Source organism: Melozone crissalis, unplaced genomic scaffold (assembly GCF_028551555.1).
Source record: "Melozone crissalis strain CALT ecotype California unplaced genomic scaffold, PUWL_Pcris_2 ptg000027l_1, whole genome shotgun sequence".
In the NCBI taxonomy this organism is placed as follows: Eukaryota; Metazoa; Chordata; class Aves; order Passeriformes; family Passerellidae; genus Melozone; species Melozone crissalis.
This window is the reverse complement of record NW_026535805.1, coordinates 30,341,266-30,358,847: the sequence shown is the minus strand read 5'-3', so window position 1 is coordinate 30,358,847 and position 17,582 is coordinate 30,341,266. Positions and strand designations below refer to the sequence as shown.

At 35.5% G+C, this 17,582-nt stretch overlaps 1 protein-coding gene across 5 annotated transcripts in view; it reads left to right on the top strand.

Annotated features, from left to right (window-relative positions):
- Nucleotides 1-16,942, top strand: part of STXBP5 (syntaxin binding protein 5) — a 105,294-nt gene extending 88,352 nt beyond the window's left edge. For all 5 annotated transcript variants that reach the window (XM_054280652.1, XM_054280650.1, XM_054280651.1 and 2 more), the window contains 6 exons: nucleotides 2,627-2,866; nucleotides 4,264-4,627; nucleotides 7,106-7,271; nucleotides 8,037-8,148; nucleotides 10,290-10,510; nucleotides 11,203-16,942. In XM_054280652.1, coding sequence (XP_054136627.1) covers nucleotides 2,627-2,866; nucleotides 4,264-4,627; nucleotides 7,106-7,271; nucleotides 8,037-8,148; nucleotides 10,290-10,510; nucleotides 11,203-11,244 — 1,145 coding nt within the window. In that variant the 3' untranslated portion in view covers nucleotides 11,245-16,942. The remainder of the gene's footprint in view (nucleotides 1-2,626; nucleotides 2,867-4,263; nucleotides 4,628-7,105; nucleotides 7,272-8,036; nucleotides 8,149-10,289; nucleotides 10,511-11,202) is intronic.
- Nucleotides 16,943-17,582: the final 640 nt, after the last annotated feature.

Here is a 17,582-nt window from a genome sequence, read left to right as displayed (position 1 = left end):
TCTATGCTATGTTCACCAATGGTTTAGGGATAATTTTGGTATAGGGTGAATTTCATACTTGGCAAACTGGAACACATTTATACTTAAGTATCAACCAATTGTAATTCTGCTGTTCTGCTCACATTTCTTTGATGGCAATAATTGGAAGTGTTGCTTTTTCCTAATGAAGACTGGTGAAAAGTGAATGCTGAATTTTTTTCAGCACTTTCCAATCTTGAAAGAGTTACAGTGTTTTCTACATCACTTAATATTTGCTGTTTCTTCTACTGAAATAATGGAAGGGGTTTTTTGTCACATCATTTCTGATGAACTCATAAAATGGTTTGTAACTTCTGAATTGCAATAGCTTTTGACTGGTTTTGACTTTGCATGTATGTGAATATCTGTGCTTAGACACCTCATTTTGTTCTGTGTAAAATTATTCTAGATTTTCAGATCTGTAAATCACTTTTTTAAGCAGTTGCATTTAATTTTGCTTCTATCTTTTCTTGTAGTGATACAGTTTTTGCATAGTGTTCTTCAGTGTTGGCTTGCTTGTATTTTTGTCACTTATGTGGCCATAGCTATGGGCTGTAGGAGACAACAGAAATGCCTTTCTCCTAAATTCATTATCCTTATCATTGTCTCTCATTCTTTCCATGGCTTCTTAAACCTACTCTTTCATGATCTTGTTCTTTCAAATTTTCTGTCTTTGGATCTTTAACCAGCTTCTCTTCCTCTCTGAACAGATAAAATCTAAACTATGTGTTTCTGTATTTATTCTCTGCTTTCTAAAACAGAAATTATCTTGATCATACCCTTGTCTGCATTATACCATTGCTTTTCAATGTTCTAATCCAGCAATTAAGATGCTACTGCCATAGGTGCTATTCCTTGCTTTGCTTCTTCAAAAGAGCCTCATCTGTCCATCCTTCTGGTGGTGTGTAGTGATTCATCACACTGCTGTTCCTTCCTCTTCATCTAAACCTAATCCATTTACAAACTTCTTCCTTGACTTCAGGATAAGTAGGATGAACTAAAGCAGTTAAACTTTTAGCTCTCTGTTCTCTCTTCCAAATGGATTGTCCACTCTCAAAAATGCCCATGTGTCTAACAAGTTAGTTTTCATTGGTTTTCTCCTGTCCATTCCAATGCTTCTGGAATTTGTACACATGTTCTTCAAATCGAATAGCTAGAACGCACAAATGCACATGTAAAGCTATGCTTATTGTAGTTACTGTATGATTGATTATATTCAGACTGATTGATCCATGTTAAAATTGAAAAAAAATTAAATTAGTAAATACTGAAGCCTAAAAAACCAAGCATCATAAGAGGTGGTGGTCATTAGAAGACTTATAAAACAAATTATTTTTTTCATTGTTTTACACTGGATTTATTGTTTTTAATGTGAAAACTTAGTATGTCAACATCTGGTGGAGTTAGTTCCTATAATCCATGTTTTATATTTGACAGCTAAAATTCAACGGGACAATGGTTTTTTTCTATCCTTGTTGGAATGAGGAAATTCCTCAGAAGATTCACTGTGTTAAGTAGATGTGTGTATTTAGTCAGTTGAAATCTAGAATGTATGTTTTCCAAATGCATGTTAGATAGTCTTTGTAGAAAGTTTTTCAATAATTTAATGAAACTAACATAGTAGTTCCAAATAGTACATGGTTGAATGTTATTCTTTAGCTCTTAATCCTGCTTTAAAATGTCAATTGCATCTATACACTACTCAAAAGATTTTTTGAGGGTTTTTTTTTTTTTAAAGCGTAATATAAATTGCATCCAACTTTTGCTGGTGAGGGCTGTCTTGTGTTAAAACCTTGCAATTATGAAATAAGAAAGTACAGCATTAATATGTGAGTGCATAGATAAATTCAGTGTCCGCTGATGTATCAGGTATTGCCCCACCTACAGACAGCATGCAGCAAGAGTGGAGCAGCAATTTACTTTTGTTAACATTAGAATTCACTTGTTGCTAAACAGTGAGCAAGATATCCAGAAGGGCTTTAGTGCTATTACTGGCACTATGCTACAGCATTCCCAGTGGAAATATTCAGCTTTGCAGAACAGTGCCAGGTGGCATTTGGTAGCATTTGTTTTCCCCTCACTAAAGTTTGGGGGTGTGTAAGTAGCTTGTTAGATCTCCTGCACACAGTTTCATTAAGTGGAACAATATTGTGGGTCATTACAAGGACCCATGCTATTATGCTGTGCAGATGTCACTGCATTTCCTAACGTAAAATAGTTGTATCTTCTTAAGATTATTTAACTGTGTTGAAAAAAACAATATTTTTTCATCTGCTCAATGAACTAATTGGCAGAGAGGTTTGTCATTCAGCTTTTTAAAGGAGTACCACTTGATAACTATTATTCTCTGGCTCTAGAAGACAAAAATATGCCTTCAAATTTTTCATTATAATTATCTAATGGCAACCTCTGCAACAAATATTGGGTGCTTTGCTCAAGAAACAGCTGGAAATTGGGGAATGAGGAGATGTGACTTATGAAGGATAGGGGTACAAAAATCAATAGCGTTATAGTTAGTAGACAGTTGATGCTAAAGAACAAAAATAATTAAATTCTCTTAATCCCTCCAATTTGCCATTCTTTTTAATTAATACTGGTTTATTTTCAGATGTCAAAGACAACTCTTTCAGTCGATCCCGGAGTTCTAGTGTAACTAGCATTGATAAAGAGTCACGCGAGGCAATTTCAGCTCTTCATTTTTGTGAGACTTTCACAAGAAAGGCTGATACATCACCTTCCCCATGCCTGTGGGTTGGCACCACGCTGGGTACAGTGCTTGTCATTGTACTGAACTTACCCCCAGGAGGAGAGCAGAGACTTCTTCAGCCAGTAATTGTTTCTCCCAGTGGTATGTACAAAGCAGACAGGCTAAAGGACGCTTTGATAAAATATTGTTGTTGTTCTTTCTATTTTTTAAAAAACTGTTTGGGGTTTGCTTTTCAATGATTGATTAATTTAAAATATATATTGCATTTATTTAGCTGGTAAGTTTAACAAGCTAGACTGGTTACTTTGTTACCAGAGTTTCGTAAATTGGAAAAATGGTAAGTACAATTTCATAAAATAAAAAAATATAACTTTAGTGTTTGCTTGCTGAGAAACCATTTGTAGTTGTTAACAGAGATAGCAGAAGAGCTTAATAGTATCAAATGTTCATTTTATTACTGTTTTTCAGTCATGAGGTAAGAATCAATCAGTTTTCCTGCAGCAAAAAAAAAGGGAGTGCAAACTAAGGCTGTAAATTGAACAACTAGCTTGAAATATTAGCGATAATTATATTCCTTTGAATTGCTGTGAAAGGTCTTGGATCTTGTTTTTCTGATGCACAGCCACTAATTTTGTTGTAATTTTGTATTCATGGTTTATTGGATAGACTGTTAGTCATAGATTTAGCTTTCCTGCTACCACTCTCATGCAGAACATGCTGCTCTAGTCCATTTTGCTACACAGATGGTATCAAACATACAAATTGCAATGCCATTTGGTTTTAGGAATGATGAGGAGTGGACATCTAGACCATACATGGGATTTGTGCCCTTGAGTGAGGGATTGGCAGCAGGGGTCAGATTTGGTAACATTTGGTCATAAAAGCAATGCTGCAGGCTAGGCAGTGTGTTTCCCCTTTGCATCTGCAGCATAATCCTTAAAAGATACTGCTTTTTATTTTGGACTTAGCAGATGTTGATGTTGTTACTTACATGTAAATGAATTAAGGTAAAATAAAATTGATTTGCTAAAGGTCTGGCCTACAGAGACAGTGATTTGAACTGTAAGGAGGGAATACTTTTTCATTTCAAGCTAGAGAAGCAGATTCAAATGTGAACTGCAGGGGAGAAATAAAAAAACTGCACATGCTTGTCTCTGAACCAGTTGAAGGAAAAGATGGTGCTCACCTTTGACTGATAACATTTATTGTTGATATTAAATATACTGTGTACTCATCAGGAGATAATTAAATGAGTTGCATTTGTGACACTGAACTTAAATACAAATACATTTCCCTTGAAGTTAATAAAAGAGTATGCACCCACTTTACCCTTGAAAACTGGTTTAACATTTTCCTGATTACATTTGTGCTTCATTAGTTTTTAGATAAATGCCCAAGGTTTGTGTACATCTGTTTTGCTAGGGAGGCAAACTGAAGTTCTTCTTTTCATTTTCCTAGCTTCTTAAAGGAGTATTTGGTAGCTTGGAAAGCAATTTAGGAGAACTGTTTTAGAAATGTGCTCTACTACTCTTTCTTAGGAACCATCCTGAGGCTAAAAGGGGCAATCTTGAGAATGGCTTTTTTGGACACCACAGGATCGTTGGTCCCACCAGCACATGAAACCTGGAGAGAACACCATGAAGATAAAGATGAAAAAGAAAAAGCAAAAAAGCGACGACCTGTCTCAGTGTCCCCTTCTTCCTCTCAGGAAATCAGTGAAAACCAATATGCAGTGATATGTTCGGAAAAGCAAGCAAAAGTTATCTCACTGCCATCCCAGAACTGTATTTATAAGCAAAATATAACAGAGACTTCTTTTGTTCTTCGTGGAGACATAGTGTCGTTGAGTAACAGTATCTGCCTTGCATGTTTTTGTGCCAATGGACATATTATGACTTTTAGGTAAGACCTGTTTGATAATAACTTAAATACAAAAAAGAAATAGTCCTCTCCTACACAGAAAAGTTCCTTTTCCACAGGATTGTGAATTTTAAAAAAATTACATTCAGTCAGTGTTAATTCTATCTAATACTTGAGCCTGAATAATTTTGACTGCACATTCCTGTTAGTTATGTCTTTAACACATGAAAAAGTTTACCACTTTAGCTCAAGCTACACTGATTCAACACACAGTTCCAAACAGGTGATATAGGTCCATGACTTCGAGTTTGTCTAAAAGTTGAATTTACTTCCTGATGGAGAAAAGTGCCTTCAGTCAGACCTTTAGCTTGCACCTGACCAGAACTCTGCCTATTTTTGTGCAGCTGTTGGCGTCCCACTCATGCCTCAATATTTTCTCGTGTAGCTTGCTCGTGCTTTAAAGGCTCAAACCCAGGCTATGAAGGCAGGATAAACTGCCAATTTTATAGTACTAAGTAAGGGGTTTAAGTTATGACTTTAAACATGTTGTCGTTGTAGCAGTAGTGTTTAAATATACTTACAGGTCACCTATGTAATTTTCACGTGCTTTATCTTAAATGTTTTTAAGTGCTATTTTATTCTGAACCAGCAGTGTGTATAAACTTAAACGCTTCCGCCTGCAGTTTAGTTGTGGCCTGATGATAAGATGAATGTAGAACATGGCCCTATCAAATTATGCCAGTAAAATTCCTAAAAGATTATTTTAAGATTGCCAAAAGAAGCTTTCACCTTGGAAAACTCTGTAAAAAATACTTCTTTAGGAAGTTGTTAGGAGTAAAACTAAAACTGATACAATCAAAACTTGTTTTTTAATTGTAGTATGTAAGTCTGTAACTCCATTGGTATATATCCCATGTTTTAAGTATTCTAAACATCTCTAAAAAATGCTGCTCACCTTGCAGGGCAAACAGTATTGTTTTTCCTACTAAAACTAAACTTATGTTCAGATATCAAATAGTGAAACAAATCCTGTCTTCTTGAGGATTCACATTATTCTCTAATGAACTCTACATAAGTGGTAAATTATAAATGCTGAATTGTTTCCTTTGTGGGGAAGCAGGATTCCAATGCTGAGCTCCATTTCATAAGCATGAATTGCTGCTGGAGATGGACCTTGTGTGCAGTTCATGTAAAGTTGTCAGAGCATTGTGTCATACCCAAGATGCCCAATACTTAACTACTGAAATAAATTCAGATAGGACTTAGTAACAAACAAATCTGTAACAGAAATGATGAAAATGCTCTCATGGATATCACACTTGTCCTATCTGATCTGATGTTTTTGTGTTTTAAAGCTGTAAGAATGTTTTATGCTCCCATTGATCTGAAGCAAAACACTTCCCTGTTACTGACTCTTAGGAATATTCTTATTTTAGACATGCATGGCAGAGGTGTCATATCTGTGGGATATGCTACAAGAGAATATTGCTTTTTATTTCTCACTTTTGAAACCTGCCTCCAAAGGCAATTTCAGCATCATGCAAAAAAAAGAAAAAGAAAAAAACCAAAAGAAAACAGCCTGATACTGTTGTGTTACTACATCTTTTTTAGATTTTAACTTCAGTTTTCCCCATTGACTGCTTTTATAGTGTCTAGAATTAATAACCTTATGTGGATGTGTCTGCAGCAGAAGCTGTTTATTGAATTATTGGGACATTGGCAGCTAACAACTTTAGTAATTTTTTTAGAAGAACTTTGCAGGGGATGTTTGAGACAGTGGTTTATTTTGTGTTCTACTGGTCAAGAAAGTAGGTGTTTTGTCCCTTGCATTTATTATCACTTTGAGGGACAGGACTGTTTGGTAGGGGAATATTGCTCTAGCCCAAGTGTGCTGTCTCTTCTTCAGTAGATTGGTACAGTAAGTTCTGCAGTTATTTACATGTATAGAATCCAAAAGTACAAGGTAAGCAAACTTTGCTCTAAGAGGACTTTCTCTTCAACATCTAGTTAGAGAAAAAAGGGGGACTTAACTAATAAAATTGCTTGAAGCTCCTGTATTGTGCTTTCCTTTGACAGCACACTCGTAATATATCTACATTTTCTTGAGGAGAGATCTTTTAGACTTTTATTTTTAGTAAAGGAGAAATTATTAACCTGGGAGAAGAGACAAGATGTTTAATTGTAAACGCCTGGTACATACTTATCAAAATACCTTGGTAATTATTAAGTAATGCCTAATTCATTAAATACTGAATTTGTGATTTACATGCTCAGACTATAATTTTTAAAAAAATGCTTTTAATGCATCTGTGATGCAGATGTTTAAATTTCACTTTTGAGGTGCTGCCTTGAAAAATCTGATGTTTTGAGATTCTGTAATATCATTAAATGATACCTGTTTATGTGGTATCATGCAGATGGTGAAGAGAAAAAATTATATATTGCATTTTAAAAATCAGCATTTGATCAATAAGAGACATTTCTGCTATATTTAATGGGGTTTTAATTCTTTTCCTTAAGTTTGCCCAGTTTAAGGCCGTTGTTGGATGTATATTACCTGCCACTCACCAACATGCGGATAGCCAGAACGTTCTGCTTCACCGATAATGGACAAGCACTCTATCTTGTCTCACCAACTGAAATACAGAGGCTCACCTACAGCCAAGAAACATGTGAAAATCTTCAGGTAATGAACTCTCTTTAAAACATCACTTTTGTCTTAGATACATTCTGAGCTGAGCATTTAGGCTTTTGTGCTTTGATTTTTGTTTTTCCCTTTTGTTTTCTTTCACTGTAGATTCTGATTCTAAATAAATCACTTCTACCTTTAATTTTTGTTTCATCCATCCTATTGTAGCTGAATCAGTTTCTTGCTTAATTTCATTTTGATCAACAGGAAATATCCTCCTTTAACATGCCATTAAAATTCCCTTGATCAGTTGACACTGGGGGAGGTGTGTGCTGACACAAGTGGGGAATGCCAACTCAGGATATTTGAAGGAAGCTATTATGTCTCAGGGGTGTTAACAGCTTGAAAAATTCTCAGTCATGCTTCAGGTTGGTAGATGTATAGAATAATGAAACAGCAGAGTTGCAGGCTCTACTTTCATTCTGCTATGTGGATATAAGTATTTGTAGATGCAGTTTCAATAGAACAAAGTCAGAAGTCTTGCCCAAGTTGTAGAGGGGCAAATAAGCTTTACTTGAATGCATTTCTTTGCTTCTGAATTCTATGAGCTCTGAGCTTATAACCATCAGAAGCAGATAGTTTGGACAAATTTCTTAATATGTTTTTTATTTTTCTATTTCCTACATCACCGTGTAAAGACAGATGCTCATTAAAGCATATTTCTTTTGAAATTCAAATCCATTAAACAAATCCAGAAAGTGAAAGAATATTTCATTATTTTTAATAATTTATGCCTTGTTCTGTCTCTTTTTCATTGCAAAGGAAATGTTGGGTGAGCTCTTCACTCTTGTAGAAACACCAGAAGCACCAAACAGGGGGTTCTTCAAAGGCCTGTTTGGAGGTGGGGCACAATCACTTGACAGAGAAGAACTCTGTAAGTTATTATTAATTGTTCTTTTTCTGGTATTTCTTCCCAAGGAACCTAGTGATCCTTGGTGAATGTATTACCTGTGTTCACAGAACATTACCTTTGTGAAGAGGAGAGTAAAATAGGCAGTGACAAATGTTTTTTTTCATAGATTTTGTGTTGTACAACCTACCAACAAGATCAGAAAAGCATGGATTTTTTTTTTTTTTAACAGGTTCTTTTAGCTCATTTATTCAGCAGTATATGAGTTTTGTTTTAGAACATTTTGGTTTTGTTTTATAACCATTTCTTGTTTTATAATCTTATTTTTATTCATCTTTATGAAGCGTGTAGTACTGACCATGATTCTCTCTATGCTGCTTTTGGAGAATTCTATTCTGGACAGTGAGAAAATTAAAATTTCACTCTACTTCATTTATTTGCCAGATTTTCCTTGTTTTGCTTGTGCAGAAATGCCTTAGAAATGACAGCAAGGGCAGAACTGTATGATATTTCAATTCAGTCCTCTGTTTATAGGACAGTAAAATTCAGATTTGGCAAAATTTTCAGTGCTTTATAATTTTCTCATTGTTTTTTTGATTACTTTTTTTATTGTGATGGCATTAAGCACTTTAGTATATTTAAGGAAAATAGCTTTCACTTATTTATTTAGATATTTGCTAGATGCAACACCATATAATGCAAGCTTCCTTTTAAGAACCTTTTTCTTATTAATGTGAAATGTACCTGTCAAAATGAACAAGGTGCCCTGCCAATCCTTTCTTTTATGGTGGTTCTTTTGATTTCTGTAGAATAAAAATTAGACTTCATTACTTGTGCCTCTACATTTTGAGCAGCTCTCAGATATTTAGAGGTCACTTTTTGTGTCAAAGGTTTCTTTTTTGTGCGTTTTTATATACATATATGTATATATAATACTATGGAAGGTTGGTGAAGTATTCCAGTAGAGAAATTTATGTGCACAAATTATAATTTAATATGAATGAGACAGAGGAAAAATATTGTGTAACTTTAGAAGCTACCTCTTTATATCATGTCAAGTTTCCACCATTAAATTTTGGCTTGGATCTTTAGAAAGAAAATACTATTGAATTGAAGAAAAAAATTCTAATGAATGAAAGAAAGCCTGACAGAGACTTCAATGACAATTCAAAAGACATTTGAGAATAATGTAGCCATATTTACCATGAGGGTCACAGCAGAATCTAATAATTGAAATTATTTTTTTTGTTTTGGGAATTCACAGAAAAATCTTTATGGTACTAATTTAAATGTAAATTATTCTTAGTAGCATAAAATCAAATCAGAGAGTCTGGAAATACTGCATCAAAATGTGTTTAATCAGTTAATATTATTTTTCCTGGAGGTAAAAAAAAAGAAAATATTCAAACAATATTTCACTGTTTGAAACAAATACTCATATTTCTGTGGTCTGTACAGTTCTGCTTGATATTGGCACATCAAGTGTATAGATTGAACTGGGTGACTGACGTGCCATAAAGAGCAAAAGTCAATGTAGTCAGTGCTATCACTGGAGTCTGGAGATGTTCAGCTGACCTTTTGTGCTGATTGGTTCTTACAGCCATACTGTGGTTTTACATTCCTTTTCCTTTTTTTTTTTTTTTTTGCAAGGTTTTTACAATAATGGTAGCATTGACACCTAATCTTCAGGTGTCTGCATGCTTCCATCAAAAAAAACTTCTGCTGGTGGAATCACACTGGCTGGCTCACATACCAGCAAAGCACTTCCAGAACTAACCATAACTTTTCAATATTTCAATACCCTGCTTTCTCTGTTGAACTCAAAACACATTCCTCATTAAATTAGCTATATTGTGCTGGTGAAGTGTTTTTTCAACAATTTTATTGATGAACAACAGAATTCTAATTTCACACTTGAGCTGTGAAGAGCTTACAGTTTTATGACCTACCTGGAAACTTGAGAATATGTTTGAATGCCTCAGTTCTAATGTAGAAACATCTGCTAACATAGCGTAGTGAGTGTTGCTCAGTCATACCTAAAATAAGCTGTTTGGTCTCCGTGCAAAGAAATTACACCACTAGATAAACTAGTTTCAGTGATATTTATGTAGCAATGATAGAAAAACTTACTATTCTGTATTTGCTGCTTTTGCAAATGCCTCCAGTTGGAGAATCAGCATCTGGGAAGGCATCAAGGAGTCTTGCCCAGCATATTCCAGGACCTGGGGGTATCGAAGGTGTCAAAGGAGCAGCATCTGGTGTAGTTGGTGAACTGGCACGAGCCCGGCTGGCACTGGATGAAAGAGGACAGAAACTGGGAGAACTGGAAGAGAAAACTGCAGCTATGCTTTACAGTGCTGATTCTTTCTCAAAACATGCTCATGAGGTGAGTATGTTAAACTGAACATTAAACTGATTGTCACATAAATGCAAATTCTGCAAGGTGACTGAGTTCTGCCAAAGGCACGTTAGAGGTATCTGAAGGGCATGCAGTATCATTGATAAGGGATACTTCCTTTTCATCCATCACTTGTCACTCCTAACAATTAAGTACTCACTGGAAACAGCCTTGTCTCCTGGCATGTTGCTCTAGAGCATGCAGTCTGCTGGAGTGGCATGCAAACTTCTAAATGTGCAACTCAATCCCCATTACTGTAAAAATTGCTTATTGTCACTGAATTAATAAGAAGAGTAATGTTTTATGTCAGATTCCTGCTGTCCTTAAGAAAGGTCCTGTTGTATGCAAACCCTCTGAGTGCCACTTTGTTTTTTTCCTCAGTGACTTCCACAGAATGGCTGTTCTCATTCATTTTCATGCCAACTTCTTTCCACACCCTAAACTCCTGTGCAACCTCCCCATTCTCCCTAAAATGTCTTTTTCTGAGGCTAGCTCACCAGCAATAATGCTACCATTAGAAAATTCATCATGCTAAACGCTCAGTGTTCAGCGACATGTTTGCAATCTTGCTAAAATCCTTCTTTCTCATGCTGCTTTGTAAAGCATATTATTTGTTTGTGTCATTGTACATTTTGGCACATTACAGAAACAGTAATTAGAACTTTTTGTTGTTTTTTTAGATGATGTTGAAGTACAAAGACAAGAAGTGGTACCAGTTCTGATGACTCTCATCAATCACATCTGTTTAATTTTGTCCTGATGAAAAAATCTTGTTTTTTCATTAATTTTGGCAGGACCACTGAAATTTAAAGGAGTATTCACCATCGGATACTGTTGTTTCCTAGCACAAATGACACACTGTTTTACCTCAGTCCTGGCTTTAACTGAGGAGCTTTATATCTAAGAAACACACACAAAAAAAGAAACTTGAGTGTTTCTTAGCTGTTGGTTAGCATAAAGTTGGAACAGAGAAGGTAGCTGGAACATGTGGGAAAGAGAGTAAAAGGAAATCGTGGTGAGATGGGCAGGGGCAATGCAGGGTCAATCCTGTGTTAATATTTCATATGCCAAAAGTTTTTGTGCTATTGTAATTGCTGCCAGTGTTATACCCTCCTGTAAGGAGAGGCAATAAATCAGGGGTCCAAGAGCTGGAATCGAGCTGTTTGTCTTGCTGGACAGTAGCTGACTTACAATTGCCCTCTCTAGGACTCGCTATATTTACCATTATTGTTGAAGAAGAGTTGAAGTTTCCTGTCATTCTTTCATTTAAAAAGCTGGAAGCTTGGAAGATTTCTTATTGAAAATTGTATACATAGTTGACCTGTGCATAGTCTTTTCTTGGACCCCTGATCTAGTATTCTTGTATTCACATCATATTCTGTGACGTGCAAAACAAAAGAATACGTAATTTTTGCATTAAAAAGTCAAGTGAATAATATGACTGGAATGTGTCATGCTGGGAGTTTTCGTTTGTGTTATGGCCGTGCAATGTGAAATGTGGTAACATCTTCCTTGTGGTAAGAATTCTTCAACTTCTGTTCAGTTAAATATTATTTTTGCCAAAAATGGTTATTGGTTCAGGTTGTGTAACATTTAGAATTGGCTGTGGGTTCCATTCATGCTGTGAGTTTTTATAAATGTTTAACAGAATGTATCTTTACAGCCATTAATTGAAATAGCTGAGATAGTTTTGCTCAAGACTTAAGTTCGAGATGCCCCTTTAGTCCTTCACTATGAAATCAGATAGCCTTGGACTCAGGTTTTCAAACTTCTACACACCATGGAGGTGCTGATGCATGAATAATGGCAAGCAAGCATTTAATACTTTATAATTGTCAGTATGTTGTTTAGCCAATCTCTAAGTTCTGCCAGTAGTGCTATTTTACAAGTACCCGTCTCAGCCCCGTGCAGCACTAAAGGCATTTGTCCTAAAGTTTGGATTTAATCTCTAAAGCAGTGTTTTCATTGTAAGCAGTGGTAAAGTGTGCATAAAAACTTTAGGAATTGCTGAAATAATGTTCCATTTGGGTGAGATAAATAATACAGCTGAGCTAACTTGTTAATGGCTACTGCGCTAAAGCTGTCTCAGTGTGAATAACTAGGGCTCTTTTTAAAAGAGAGTATTCCTTAAAATAAATGCTTGCATTTCAAAAATTCCTTTAGACCTTTTTTCTCAAATCAGGAATAGTCATTGACTCGTTTTGTTTTATAAAAGGGAGTACTTAGAAGCTGATAGGTCTACATTGTCTGAAATTAATCACTTAGGTTTGCTTCTCCAAGCATTGCATTTTGTGTACTTTTTTCACAAATTTCCCGAATGTTCCCAAAGCAAAACTTTGGTTAAATTTGTATTGTGAAGTGATGTTGCAGGTACACAGATAAGGCAACCTTACAAAACACCTCAAGGATGCAAAATATTGAAGTTACTTATGGTTCCTTAAATCACTTTCCAAATGAGAGAAAAATATGTTCGGGCTTTGAAGCACAAACGGATAAATTTTCTCACTTTAGGTAGAGCAACATTTTAAAAAGACAGTTGAATTGTGTTGCCAGTAAAAGGGCATGCTCTACTATGCCCACTGCTCAAAGGACTTAAAAAATAAGAATGTGACAATTCAAACAAGTAGTATTATGATTTCTTGATATGTCTGTCCCATAGCTACTGAGGCAATGTTTACTTGAGTTACTTAACTCAGTTTGCCATGCAATATTTGCCTCTGCATGTTAATTTATTTTTTAGTGTCTAATTAATGCCTATTTAGCACCATTTTGTGAGACATTCAGGTAAAAGAAAATGAGATAAACCACTATCCATACCACATCCAAAAAAACCCACCCTAGCTGACACTTGACCCCTTCCTTGTCTCACATTTATAAATTGAGTTGACTCATTATTATTTGACCTGCTGAAAATAAAGTACATTTCAGGGCAACAGAATCGTGGGGAATTAATCTGGTCAGGCTCTGGGGGAGAGGATTGCAAAAGCATTCTTCAACAAATTATGGTATCAATCAATGGAAGATGACCTTGGCTTGAAAGGAAAGCCTACTTAACTTTCTCATCAAGATGTATTTGACAACCACCAGCAAGCAAAATAATCAGAGGCAATGAGAGACCATCTGGCAGTACCAGAGGAATAGCGGCTGATTTGGTGTTACAGAATCTATCGTAGTTGAATCTCTTCTGGTGCTTGTGTTCAGGGCATGCTTCTAGATAGGAAGAATAATGGCATGGTTGTTCTTGAGATAAATGGTTCTTGGTCAATAAAAGGGGCTATGTACAATTTTAGTCTAAAATGTTACTTTTTCCTTCCCAGTGGAAGGAAGGCGATCACACACCCATCATTGCATCTTATTGTGCTATTGGTGGTGCACCTTTTGTACAGCAAAGTGTATTGAAATCCTTGCAGGGAAGCATCCCTGGTTTTTTCACTAGCATTTTAGTTGTGTGACATTTTTTAGAGTGTCTGGAAAACTAAAAAAAATACAATTGAGCTATTACTTTTTTTAAAATGAAAGTAAGAAACTACCTGCTGCTACCTATCTGTTTATATGTAGTGTGTCTCATTAGAAACTGTAAACTGAAGAAGCTTTTCTTCACCTTAGTCCTGCCAAATCGTAACTTTTGATTCCTGGTATGTGTAAATATGTGTGTATTCCAAATCAGTCTGAAAATGTTACACCACAGGCATCTCCAGTGATTTGTTCTCAGCAAACAGTCAGTTATAAAGTAGAGTAATATATAGCTGTGTTCTTTGTCTGTCTTTATGCAAAGTTTTTGTGCCTGAGGTGGTACTTGCATGGCAGGTGATTGGAAAGCTGCATCCAAAGGAGGATTTTTGGAAGCAAGTTCATTTGCTTTTTTTTCCTTTTAGTTTTCCTTTTATTTTCCTTTCTATGTTTTGGTTTTGGTTTTTTTAATTTCGTTTGTTTTGGTGGTGTTTTGGTTTGTTTGGGTTTTTTTGAAGGGTGGGAATTTTTGTTTCATTGCTTTTGTTTCTTTTATTTTTCATTTTTGCTTAATTAATGGCACTGATCTTACCTGAACTTTTAAACTTGAATTTTTCCTGCACTTTAATTCAATCATGGTATTTTATTCCTTAATTTTGTTTCTGCATTTGTGCAGTTCAGGTTCATTATTTGTATATAAACACACATGTTCAATAAAGACTTTAGAACAGATTACTTTCAGGCACCTTTGCTAATTATGTGATTTATTTAGAATGTGTGTTTTCTTAGCAAAAGATGTATATACAATATAGAATCTAATGAAAGGCACGTATTCTGTGTCAGCATTCAGTTTATAAATTACTGCAACACTTTCGCATTTGTTACTAGATAATACAAAAGAAATCTGTTATATTTATACATACTGCTTAAGAATATACTTTTAGTTTTAAATAATTTTTATATGTACACTTCTACCTTTAATTTTAAAAAGACTTGCGTTCAAGTTTTAAGTCAAAGTACTTAAAGTATGTATATTATCCATAGAAGTTGTTTTAAGCTTATGAATACATTCATATCTCATATCGAGATGATACAATTACTAAGCAATTAAAAGAAATAGCCCATTTTGCTTTGCAGAAAATAATCAGTTATTTTTACCTCCCATTATGAACTTCCTTGAATAATTCTCCAAGTATGGAGCAAGAAGATAGGGAACTAGCCTAATATTCAAGTTTTCTCAATAGCTGCAGTCCATGGCTGACTGGTTTTCTATGGTTTGGGTTTTTTTCTGGTACACATGAGTGACTTTTTTCAGCTCTATTTCTTGGACTTTTAAAATTCTCCAAAACTGAAGTGAGGTTTGTCCAATAAACATTTTCTTTGAGTAATTTGAGTATTTTGATTATACATCAGCTCTTTACATGTAAATCAGGGTTGGTTTTTATGTGGGTTTGTTTTGTTGGGGTTTTTTTGTGTCTGAAACGTGTTGGAAAAATTAAAGAGTCTGTGGCTGAAGTGCCCACTACTTTCTGCTTGTAGTTTAACATGTCTGGGCAGGCACTGACTGCAGACAGTCCAGTGTGGGAGGGAGGGACTGCAGTGCCTTGCCTCCCTTTCCAGGTAGAAGGGCAGCTGGTCACTCCAATCTTCCCTCGTGCCAGCCAATTTCCTGGGTAATTGATTTGAGTCTTTTTGGGTGGATGTTGATAACTTTGCTACTACCACAAAATCTTCAAATACTCTGTAGACAGAAATTAATGATGTTTGAGGGGTGGAAGTGAACAGAATCAGGGGAAAAAAGGGTGTAATGTAGGTGAATCAGTTAAACCAATTTTACTTCCGTTTTCATTGAAAAGCTGATCTGGGCCGATTTCTTCTTAAGCCCATTATAAAGATGTGCTATATATGTACCTTATTACTGTTTCAAATCCGATGAGTGTACTGTTTCTGGGTTCTTTTCCACCTTATAAAGTTTAGACTTAAAGATGTAGGCATTAATTTTTTAAAAGTCTAAAAAAAGGAAGAGAAATGAGGCAGAAACACGAAACAATCAAATAGAAGATGTCAATCAGTATTTATTTTAGAAGTTCCATGTGCACCTAGAAACGTTTAAGCTAACCTACAGCTGTAGGTTACTTTGACAGTTGTATTTTTCTGTTAGTACCTAAGTTCCATATTAACCAGGCAAATAACTAGAAGTTAAACTGTTTCAGTTGAAAACACGTAAGAAGTTGTATGTGGATTACCACTACCATTCAGTCATAGGTGATGGAAAGGGAGAGGGGTGGGAACATGTTTTAAATATTCCCTTTTAAAACAGAATTGTAAATAAGCAGTACTGTGTTATTTTAGACCTGAGCTCTGCTATCTGTAGTGGTTAGAACTAGGAAAACATGCTGCTTTCTGGTTATGCTGCTGTTTCATCGTACCAGCACCATGGGGGAAAAAATACATCCGTAAATTTTTCTAACATTGCCCACTCCTGGGTAAGCATGCTTGATGTGTAGCAGTTCTCGTTTCTGTATATGTTAGTGTGTACATGTGTGTTTTCTTTTTCCCTTATGTTCATTGCAACTTATTCTTCAGTTAAGTCTTGCTGAGCCCCACTAGCTCTTCTGAGGATGATTACTGGAATATGCATTTTTAGGTAGGGTTGCAAATCCATCTGTCTACAAATATAGTTTCATATGAACTGCAAACTGTACTGTTACAAACTCAACTATGTTAGATTGCATAGAGTTATTTTACTTACATGTACTTGGACTGAACTATGTCATCATAATGAAGTTAAAAAATTAAGTATGGAATATTTTTGTAAATAGAAATACCTGTGCAGCTGGTATTTTAAATTTAAAATGTATTATACATTAATGTTTCAGAAAAAAATGTTCATATATGTGTATATGAATGTGTCATTATGCTGAAGGGCTCTTGATTGGGCAAAATAAACTATTCAAATCTCTCCTGAAATGAGTGTAGCTTACTCCTTTTCTTCCTGACCAGTTGTTTTTCTGCTGGCTAGAGCAGCAGGAAGGTGTGAGTTGTGCTTTACAGCAAGCAGAGCAGCCAGCCTGGCTGATGAGGAGCAGCTCTGAAGGACCCTGAGAGGTGTGAAATGCTTCATCTGCAGTGATGTCCCCAAGCACGTGTAAAAACGTTCTGAAATGTGTATACTGATGGTGACAATGTGGAGTCCTGTTATCTTTTTAAGTGACCAGAAAAGTTAAGGTTGTTCATTGTACAGACTCAGTAAAGCAAAGTATTTTCTGTACCTGCATTTTGTCTATTAAATGAAAAATCCAGCGTGTAAGGGGAGAAGAGATGAAAGTGGTATTTTTTTCTTTGTCATGTTTACAGTACAGCAGATGGATTGTTCTCTTGGATTGAGGCTCAGCTTTGCCACAGAGCAGTTTTCTAGCTTGCAGTGTTGTTAAATTTGCTATCTTTTGCTGTTGGGGAGAGAGGGAAATACAAACAACCTGGCTTTGTAAACATACTCTCTCAATGGTGGGGAAATAATGAATCCAAAGAGAGGCTTGGGCAGTAAATCTGAGAAGTGAAATTGCTGTACCTTGGAGAAATTTTTGGATCTCTTGATGACAAATAGCAA